Source organism: Leiobunum rupestre, chromosome 2 (assembly GCF_980474605.1).
Source record: "Leiobunum rupestre chromosome 2, qqLeiRupe1.1.hap1, whole genome shotgun sequence".
NCBI classification, from domain to species: domain Eukaryota; kingdom Metazoa; phylum Arthropoda; class Arachnida; order Opiliones; family Sclerosomatidae; genus Leiobunum; species Leiobunum rupestre.
This window is the reverse complement of record NC_143385.1, coordinates 20853734-20864961: the sequence shown is the minus strand read 5'-3', so window position 1 is coordinate 20864961 and position 11228 is coordinate 20853734. Positions and strand designations below refer to the sequence as shown.

General features: G+C 41.4%; 1 protein-coding gene across 1 annotated transcript; it reads right to left on the bottom strand.

Annotated features, from left to right (window-relative positions):
* Positions 1-9789: 9789 nt before the first annotated feature.
* Positions 9790-10869, bottom strand: LOC149956316 (uncharacterized protein F54H12.2-like). The gene has a single exon (XM_090166849.1). It carries the CDS (start codon positions 10867-10869, stop codon positions 9790-9792), a length of 1080 nt encoding a protein of 359 aa, XP_090022975.1.
* Positions 10870-11228: the final 359 nt, after the last annotated feature.

The window sequence follows — 11228 nt, the reverse complement described above, 5'->3', positions numbered from 1 at the left end:
GCAGGAGATCGTTTCACCCCATTTAAATGCCTGTAAACTTAACTACTTTAATTTGTTTTAATTGTGTAATGTACAAGATAACCATCTAATGGAATATCTGATAGTACCTACTAACATGTAAAACAAAGTTCTAAAATAAAAAATTAAATGTAAATAACTTGTTTTTATTGCCTAGAGATTAGAAATTAAGGGGTTCGAAAGCGATAAGCAAACGGGTAAAAATCTAATCTCCAGATATCTGCGCGAGGAAAACTAATTTTGGAGAATGGGGATGGGGGAAAGCAGGGATGTACCCAAAAATGGACCAAAATGGACCAAATGTACCCCAAAAACGACCAAAGTCACCATTTTCGGCCCTATGTACCCCATTTCGGACCAAATGTACCCCAAACTGGACCTTTTAGCTTTATTGTAATGTTAAACTCCCATAGAGATTCCCCTAAAAAGAATAATAAACTGGCGGTCCAATTTTGGGTACATTAATTATTTCGGAGAGATAAAACTAATTCTGGCAAACTGCTGCGATTTATAGCGAATGGGGAAAAAGCCAATTTCTAGCGATTGGGATCGATAGTATGAGAGATAACAATTATGGTTGTTTTTATTGCCTAGAGATGGGGGAAAGCAACTGGTGATTAGAAGGGGTGAAAGCAATGGGGGAAAGGAGCTGGTGAACGAGAGATAAAGTATCCAGTGAATGGGGGTTGGGGGGAAAGCAACCCGTGAACGGGAGAATCTGGTGATTAGAAATTCTGGTGATTAGAAATTCTGGTGATTGGAAATTCTGGTGATTGAGATGGGGGAGAGGCGCGGGTGAACGGCGGGAGCCAAGCTCTTTGTGTCCTTCTGGTGATTGAGAATGAAATTCTCAATCACCAGCGGGACACCCCCCTCTCTTTCAATTGCATTTGAATGTTAGTTAATTCTAGACAAATACTACCTTGGTTTACAGTCCCGTAGAAGAAATTTTTTAAGTGAGTTTTTTAGCCATTTCGCATCAACGGCTTTCAAAATATGTCCAAAACTAACTATTAAGTGTGACAGTTTCAACTTATGGCTCAAATTACCAAATAAGTGTGACACTTCCCGTCGCTTTCAACGTATGGCCTTAAGAATCTAATAAGTATGACACTTTGAACTAGTGATGTAAAATACCCGGGTATTTAAATCTTGGGTACTTACCCGGGTAAATACCGAGGGGCTGATCACTCCTCGCAATCGGTGTACAAGCCTGTAGCTTTGACAACACTAAAATGATTACGTAAGTGAGTACTACCAAAGGCTGTACTCATTTTCATATTTATGTAATCAGTGTAAATATTTTCAGAAAGTGGTTAGCCTCTCGGTAATACCCAAATCCTATAAATACCTTTATAACCCGGGGAAATATTGTTCCATAATCGTTTATATATTCGTGGCGACACCGACTATATTTAAAAAGGTTTTGGTGTTCTGCATTTATTCCTAACATTTGGTTTGGACAATAGAAACCAACATTCAAATGTAAAACCGTTTGCACGTCGTCACTATATAGCGCGTTCACCCGCTTTGAATCGGTTTCAGGCAAGTGTGAACGCATTGGAAACATCTAAGCACGCGTTTTAAAGCGCTTTGAAGCTATTTGGAGGTGGAAGTGTGACCAAGGTTCTAAAATGGATGTTTATATAAGTAGTAGAAGAATACCGGTTTAAGCACAGGGGCGCAAGAAGGCAAGAGGGGGCGCAAGGGGATCATACCGGTTTAAGCACGGGGTGCTAGAACCGTACGTTCTGATTGGGTGAAATTATCGTAACGTGGGGAGATAACTTCCGTTAATATAACGTCGCAAACGTGAGCATCGGAAAAATAATTATTCAGGAGTACAGAAGCTTCAAGAAGTATAAGAGATGCTTTGTGGAAATAATTTTATATTTACCGTATAATTCACTCTCTTCATAGGGATAAAAAAGCCATTGTGATAGATATAGAATTTCTAAACGGGAAGACGACGGAAGATGGGGCTGCTAAAATCGTAAAGGAGTTGGCGGCGACGTCGGTGGAGGAGAACTCGAGATGCGTGTCGTGGACCTTTTTACCCCCGTACGCTGAAAACCGTCTATCGGAGCGAAACAAACAACAAAACAGATGGATCGTGCGAAATTTACATGGGCTACCCTGGAATTACGGGTTTACCTCACACTATAAGATAAACCAGTGCATTGCGATGATTACCCGGGGATACGAGTTAATATTCTGCAAAGGGGCTGAAAAAGTGTTATTTTTGAAAAACATTATTCGTCGCGAGGTTATTGATTTAAATGAAGTGGATTGCCCTAGAGCCTCCAAAATGTTCGAAGAACCAAAATTAAAATGTTTATTTGAGCATAAAACTACTTTGAATAAAAAAAATTCATGTGCTTTGGAGAAAAGCAGTCTGTTTTCTGACTGGGTATTTAAAAATCAGAGCTATGTAAACGCGCAATTATTGTGCTAATAAAATACAAAAAGTTAATACTACCCCGTTCTTTATTTATATAAATATGGGAAATACTATGTTATACTAGAGAGATGTATTGAGAAAGGAATATCACCAGAATGATAGTAAGACAAAAAAAATAAGCTTAACAGTAAAACATAAAAATTTATCTTATTTGATTTATTTAACAGATACGAAACAAAAAATTTAAATAATTTACATAATGTCATTTAATTTGGTCTTTAAATAGTGGCGTTATCTAGGCAATGTAACATTAACTTATCCATATCAAAGGGGCAATAACCGCAGAATTAATCAAAGAATTCTTTTCTGGTGCGTTTCCAGCAATCGTGGGAGCACCGGTACGCGGTTTAAAGTTCCAGGTACATGCAAGGCTTCTCTCGATTTTCTAGCGGTTTAAAACCTTTTTGAAAGTCTTTAAGACTCGAAATAATAACCTGGAACATCTGCCTTATGGCAGGTTGCCCAACCCGAAGCACTTCGATTTGCTCGTCAATGCGGCCCCGACACTGATCCAATGCCAACACTTGTTTGACGCTGAGTGTCGTTGTCCCGGAAAAAGACATATCATAGTCAAAGTACTTCTGGCTAAAAGGCATTAACGTCCAGCTAAACGTACCCCCTGCGGACGATACTTCGAATATGTGGTCAAATGTGCAGTCTGGAAACTGCTCAACTGTCGGCGACGGTAGAGTAACTTTGAGGCTGCAAACCGATCCCAAAGCGTCAACAACGTCACTCCAGCCACTGGATAGACGTTCCCAGGTTTGTATTGTGAGGATGATGCTATTGGTACCATTGGTTAGGTACACGCCGGGTTCCCCATCGAAAATTGAAACCACCACTCCGAGCCCCGTTTTTGACCTCAGTGTAAGTCGAACTGAGGAAATTAATAAAAGAGAGAGAAAGAAGACTATTTAAAACAAAATTAAAAAAATAAAAAAAAAACAAAAAAACGAACCTTTTCTGAACTTTGTTCTGGGTTGTGAGCCATTGTGGCGGATGAGAGGGCGGAAGTTGCTTGGTTATCCATTGCTATGATGAGACCTGTGTGGGGTAAACGCGTTGTTCACTCGTTGTTACTGGAGACAGACGAAGTTTTAGGGAATAATTTCCGCTTTTATATAGTTAGATTTGTTTACTGTTGTCTTCATATTTAATTTGAAATCTGCACTCGACACTTGCCTACGTGACGGAAAATCCTTAGACGTCACAGGTAAAATGTATGTTAAGATATCAATTATTTCGATCACCGCGCTCATCACGTTAAACAAAAACACGCGTATAACCGGAAGGTTTATATTTAAGGATGGTTAATATCGGAGATAATGTAAGCGATTTCATTTCTCAATATTTTCTACCACTTGCGCCTAATTGTGGGAAAAGTCAAGTTCGATGAAATATAAAAATTTTGTAACTATAAAATATTCCGATATAAATAAAAATAAGAAAAGAGAGTCGAAAGGGTGTTTATATTTATATATATATAAAGTTATACCCCCCCTAATCTCAACCGAGTATAAAAAACGGATGAATATGTTGTTAAGATCGCATTTAGCGTCTAAGATGTATCATTGTACGCATTGTTTGGCACCTTTCACCCACAAGCGAAGTCTAGCCCGGCATATTAAAAGTAAGTGGAAATTCTTTCGTTTGTTCTGTATGTAGTAAGTCTTTTTCGCGAGATGATAAATTAGTGGCACACGGGCGTAAATGTACTCGTGAAAATGCGCAAACTGATCAGTTGGTCTGCCAAGATCGCACCGCGTCTCAACCGGAAACTGTAACCCGCCAACGGGTAGATCCCCTCAATCCTGGATCTTCAAACCGGCTAACGCCGCCGCCTCCAACTGTGGTACGTCAACGGACCGATTCTCCTGAACCTGGACCTTCAAACTGGCTAACGCCGCCGCCTCTAACTGTGGTACGTCAACGGACCGATTCTCCTGAACCTGGGCATTTGAACCGGCTAACGTTATCATCCGAAGATGCGCTTCGTTCGAGTTCTTTAAAGCCGGAAACAACAAATGGCGGAACGTCTAATCCTCGAAAGAGGGTGGGACCATTATCCGCGACAGCAGTGCCAGCGGCCCCAAAAAGGAATCGAGTAGAAAATGGTAGGTTGTATACTTAAATTTGTTTTTATTCAATTGTTTAATTTGTGTATTTTTGTATATCAGGTTAATGATTGTTATATATTTTCCAGTTATTTCATCTCAAAACAATAGTGATGCGAAAATTCGTGAAATGAACGAAGTTTTAGACAAGGCTCAAGCCGAGGGGTTCAATGACATCAACAACAACGTCAGATTTGATCAGGACTTCCGGCTAGATCTTCCACACCGAAGCTCCGGGCTCGATGAGGTACCGGATGATGGGTTAGACGAACTCATGGGGGACCACATGGATGCTGAGTTGACCCCCACGAACGGAATCGGGGGCTACGAGGCTCCTATCATCGGTTTAAACGGGTCGCAGCCCGCTAATGGATCAGTTCAAATAGAGGAAGTAAACGCCCTTGGGGACGCGATATTCTTTGCGAGAATAACAGCTCCCGAGGGCGTCACCGATCCCACCCTCTTCATAAACGAACATCGCGCTCTTTTGGAGGGTTATCTCCAAAATAAACTTGCTAAGAAGAAAGGGATAAAATGGTACCTGGTGGTGCGTGCGCGGTATACCCGGGAACAGACGCCGAAGTTTCCCCTATTTTCGGGGGAATATACACTCGACTTTGTTGCCCGGGGTTATCCCCGAGCAAATCGATTCCAGCAGGAATAAAATAGCTGAGACCATGAACCAATATGAGGGGCTTGGAAGTGGGTGGACGATAGATAGAATTTTGTTTATGCAAATAAACATAATTCAGTATTTGCCCTTGGGTGGAGGGAATTATTTCAAACTTCCGCCCGCATTAGAGCGAAAGCAAGTGCTTTCTTTGGTCGATTTTGGCGAAGCTACATCCCGTGAATAGGAACCCCAAACGTTTACCTTCGTACAAACCGTACGAGAATGAATTGGATGTTTCTATGATTTCACCCCCACAAACTGAAACGGTTTGAACAGGTAAATAAGTTGTCAGTGAACATTTTCGCGTACGACAGGGGAATTTTCCCGCGGTACGTAAGCGAAAATCGCGTTTCAACAGAAAGGGAAGTCGAACTTCTCCTTGTTTCGAACGGGCAAGTCAAACATTATTGTTTGATTCGAAGCATGCGTCGGCTTCTCGGTGACGTAACGCGGTACCAACACGCGACATATTACTGCCGGTGGTGCCTTAAACGAAGCGCGGGTGTAAACGCGAAACAAAACCACGAGGAAAACATAAGGGACTGTAACGTTCACGATCCTCAACGCACTGCCATGCCTACCGACGAGCCTACTTTATCTTTCCGAAACTATGGGTGGCGACAAATGGTTCCTTACTTAATTATAGCCGATTTCGAGGCTGTAATGCCTAAGGTATCTACCTGTTTACCCGACGATTCGTTAACATCAACAACGACCCTGGCCTGGCATATAACTTGTGGATTTTCATACGTAGTCGTAAACCCAAGCGGTGAGCGTATTTTGTTTAATCATGTTTATCAATTTATTCATTATTTACAAGGTAACTGATTATTTTATAAATTAGGCGAAACATCGGAACCCGTAGTTTACCGAGGACCCGACGCGGCTTCCAAATTTTTGGAATCTATGATGGCGGAGGAGGATATCATATCCGAGAAGTTAAAGGAGAATATTCCGATGATGCTTTCTCCGGAGCAGGAACGGTCTTTCCTCGAAGCGACAACATGCTACGTCTGCGAAGAGCGGTTTTGTGACGAATTGAGCAAAGTGGTTAAAACGAGGGATCATGACCACTACTCGGGAGAGTATCGAAGTGCGGCCTGTCAAAGGTGTAACTTGCAATTAAAGGCACCCAAATACATTCCATGCGTTTTCCATAATCTGAGCAGGTCAATATTGTAGATGATTTCGTGTATATATTTATTTGGCTAGAATACTAATATTATATTTTTACCCCTCTCAGATATGATCTACATCTGATTATGGAGACAATCGGGACGATAAAAGATAAGAGAATCGACTGTATCCCAACCAACGAAGAAACTTACATTTCTCTTACGTTGGGAAAAATTCGATTCATTGACAGTGTTAGGTTCCTCCCAGCTTCCCTGGAAACGCTAGTCAGCAACTTAGCGAATGGGGGTCCTGAGAATTTCAGAATCTTACGCGCCCACTTCAACCCGGAAGCAGTTTCCCTCCTACTTCGTAAGGGTGTGTACCCTTACGATTACATGGACGGAGTAGAAAGATTCCAGGAAACCCGACTACCACCTAAAGAGGCTTTTTACAACATTCTAACCGAGGAGCACGTGTCGAACGAATACTACCAGCACGCTCAAAACGTCTGGGAGGCTTTTAAAATAGAAAATCTCGGTACGATAAAATATTGCTTAATAGATAGTTGGAAAAAAATATATGTTTAAATAAACGTTTACCTCATAGGACAGTATAACGACGTGTACGTAAAGACCGACGTACTTCTGCTCGCCGACGTTTTTCAAAACTTTCGCGGGATGTGTTCCAGCTATTACAACATAGACCCGGCTCATAGTTTTTCCGGTCCCGGATTTTCTTGGCAGGCAGCGTTGAGTATGACCAAAGTCCGACTCGACCTGTTGGTGGATGAAAATATGTACCTGTTCCTCGAGAAAGGGATTTTTGGTGGCACGAGTTTGATTTCGCACCGTTTCGCGAGAGCGAACAACAAATATTTGGACAACTACGACCCGACCATACCCAGTAGTTACATATGCTATCTTGGTAAGAAATTTCCACATTACTTTTTTCGTTATTTTACCATGTTCAATATGTAATAACCTGTATCTTCCTTTCAATTGCATACTGTAATAATCTTTATGGATCCGTGATGTGTGAGGCGCTACCTACGCGACGCTTTGAGTGGATAGAACCGTCGGTAAAGAGTCAACAGGAAATTCTGAGCTGCGACGATGATCGGATTTATCGTCGAAGCGGACTTGGAATATCCCGCCGCTCTACACGACGAGCATAACTGCTACCCCCTAGCACCCGAGTCTATGACTATCAAACCTGAGGCGTTATCCCCTTACTCGAGGGGATTACTGAAAACACTAAAGATTCCCGAAAAGGAAAGTTTACCCAAACTCGTTCCAAACCTTAGCGATAAGGAGCGTTACGTCGTGCATTACCGCAACTTGAACTATTATGTTTCGAAAGGGCTCAAAATTACCAAAATTCACAGAATTTTGAAGTTCGAGCAGAGCGCTTGGCTAAAGCCCTATATCGATTTTAACACCGAGAAGCGGAAGAATGCGGTTAACACCTTTGAGCGGGAATTTTTCAAGTTTCTTAACAACTCCGTTTTTGGTAAAAAAAACCTGTAGATTTAAAAAAAACAATCAATAGAAAATACGTTTTCTTTAATATTTTCCCTCTCTCTCTCTCCCCATAGGCAAAACCATGGAAAATTTGCGAAATCGCATACATTTCCAACTTGTCACGACGGAGAAAAAGGCCGTAAAGGCGGCAAGCTCCCCAGCTTTCACCAGATTCGTTCTTTTCAAAAACGATCTCGTTGGCATACACTCTGTCAAGAAAAAGCTGGTTTTGAACCGCCCAATTTACACGGGTTTCGCTATCTTGGAATTGTCCAAGTTGCTGATGTACCGGTTTCATTACGACGTGATAAGGCGAGAGTACGGTGATAAGTCGAAACTTCTCTTCACCGATACTGGTACGTATAAATCAAACGCTCATTGGCTATTACGACAAATATTATATCTTTTTTTTTCATTATTTTTTCTACAGACAGCCTCACGTATCACATTGATACCGAAAACATGTACGAGGACTTTGGTCGGCAAAAGGAAATGTTCGATTTTTCGGGGTATCCGAAAGATCATTTCCTTTACGACGAAAGTAACAAGAAGAAATTGGGCAAGTTCAAAGATGAGCTCAACTCTTTCCCAATATTAGAATTTTGGGGATTAAGACCAAAACTCTACAGTTTGCTGTCAACGAAAGGAGAAAAAAAGGCGTGCAAAGGCGTTTGCAAAACTGTCGTACGTAAACGTGTGCGTCACGATCAGTACCGGGATTGTCTGCTGAATCGGAAACTGACGGTTGAGCAGATGACCCGGATCACGAGCAAGAAACACGAACTGAGCACAGTTCGTCAACATAAAATGTGTTTAAATCCGGCAGACGATAAACGTTTTATATTGGAAGACGGAATTTCCACACTTTCCCACGGCCATTATGCGACCAAAAATGTTATGTAAGGGTGTAACCGCGCCCGCGCCTCACCCGGGGCCCGCGTCCCCGACCGCGCCTCGCCCGTGGCCCGCGTCCGCGACCGCGTCCCCGTCGACGTCTGAAATGTGTAATCTTCGTAAGTGAAAGTAATTTAAACAAATAATGTATTAAACCAAATTTATTGAGTATTTTTTTAACATAAATTCTGTAATCATATTATCGTTTTCATTTTTGTTTACAGAAAATCTTTGTAAAATATTGAACATTTTTATTCCTTTACATATATAAATTGAAAAATAAACACAGTATCCATCGCATGTTTTACTCGTATTTCCTTGTAACTGTTAAGAACTGTACGTTACAGTTAAACTGTTTCGCTCTACGAAATCGTTAAATGGAAACAAGTCGCAACTGTTTCCGAAGCTCTCAAAGAACGTCGTATTTAGTTTTCTCGAAATGTATATAACGCACCTGAAATTTAAAAATTTATAAATATATATATATATATATATATATATATATATATATATATATATATATATGTGTAAATATTTATCCCCAGATAAATTTTCGCTTTAACGTTGCGTACCAATGAATCCCTTCGCCCTTTGAAGTATCGGTGTTGACGATAAATAGAGCGGGAAACGTTTTCACGATCTTGGGAAGTTTGTCGGCGGCAAAAACCCCTTTAAACAGGTTCTTGGTGAATGGATCGCGACTCAATATTATTTGGAGTTGTTGAGAATTAATATCTATGAACTTTGATCGAATAAAACCGTTCTGTTTTTATCGATTTCAACCATAGATTGGTATTTGGAATAGTAAATGACACTGATCGTTGACGGTAACGCCTCCGCGAATATTAATTCGAGTCGCACGCTTCCGTTTTTGTTCAGGTTAAAGCAGTCGGCCGAGCTTCCGTTAAGGTCTGGGGTTAGGTCATAGGCAAAAAGGGTGTTGCCCTCGGCGAATTCGTCCCGGTCAATAAAATTACCCTCGTCTATGTTCCACTAATCCGTCTGAAGAAAGAGGTTGGCGTACGATCGCATGTACAATTTATCCTTGAAATTTGGGTTTAATGGCTTAGCGGGAATACTGGCACCGTCCAGGTAGAGTCCGATTTGACTCAGTGAGAAATTTTTGAAGTTGAAGGGTGACAATGTGTAGTCTCCCAAAAACGCATTCTGGTCGACCAAAGCGATTACAACTTTCGTAGGAATCTGCCCGTTGTATAAATTGTCTTTGACGCATATCTTGTTTCCTCGAGATATCGAGAATGAATTACATTCCGTGCGGGTAATAGGGTATTTCATGTTAGCCATTTCCAGTGTTTTGCCGTGCGATATCATAATCTCCGGTGTCAGTTTGATTTTCCTGATAAAGATTGACGCGTGCGTAAAAACGACTTTACATTTCATTCCATCGGTGTGTAAACAAAATTCGTTCGGACTTTTGATAAACTTGAAATTAACGTCGACCAAGTTAGGAATAAAACGAGACTGCTGACTAATATCGGCTCGTACAACTCCTAGCATGTCGATAAAGCCTTCTTGCGCGAATTTAGCTCTTTGTTTAAATCCTCCGTTTTTGAAAAACGCGTCAAATTTCCCGGCTTTTTCTTTATAGTATAACGAAGCTGTCAAGAAACTCTCTATGGCGGGTCCTCCGAATGTCAAGAGAGTTTGAATCATACTCTTATACGGATACTGTTGAGCGCATGACGTAACCGTTCTGTCACCCAAAGACACGTGAACTTCACTAAAGAGACTGTTCAAAAATAAGTTTTCCGGCGCCACTTTATCCGCTGCCGTTGTTACTTTTCCAGTGGCGTCTCGTACTTCGGCCTGAGGAAAAGACCCGTCCGGTTTTACAATTTTCACTTGAACTTGGAGTAATGTGCTTTTTAAATCGATATAAGTTTCCGAATTGCCGGCAATATTGAAGATTATCGTTTGGTTTTCATTAACATTCGAAGTTGGGTTATATTCGACCCACTGGCTTCCAATTATTCCGGTTTGAGTGTACGGTACGTGGAATAGATCAAGCTCCGAGCTAATGCTCCTTTGCGAGCTAGGGTGTGCGAGCGACATTATGAGAAAATATCACGCTGTAGCGGAGACGAAATCTTCTTCTTCCTGGTTCGAACCGAACTGATGATAGGTTTCGCTTTGCGTTTCCTTTTACGGCCATTCCCAGTCAGTTTCGTCACTTCTTCAGCGGCTCTTTTCAAAGCTTCCTTCCCCGCTTCTTTCCCCCGGCTTTTTAAAGATTCTCGAAGGGAAACGCCACTTGATACATCCGAAGCGACTTTTGCCCCGGCATTTAAAAATTTTCTCCCTAGGAATGAAGCCCCCTTTTTAAAAATAGGTATGGCCGATCGAAATGCCGAAGCCAATATATTTCCAAGCCCGTATACTCTTTGTACCGCCACTCCTCTATATACCGGGAT

What these genes read in the sequence shown, in the direction of transcription:
- LOC149956316 (XM_090166849.1), bottom strand. Translation starts at nt 10,869, where the DNA reads ATGTCGCTCGCACACCCTAGCTCGCAAAGGAGCATTAGCTCGGAGCTT.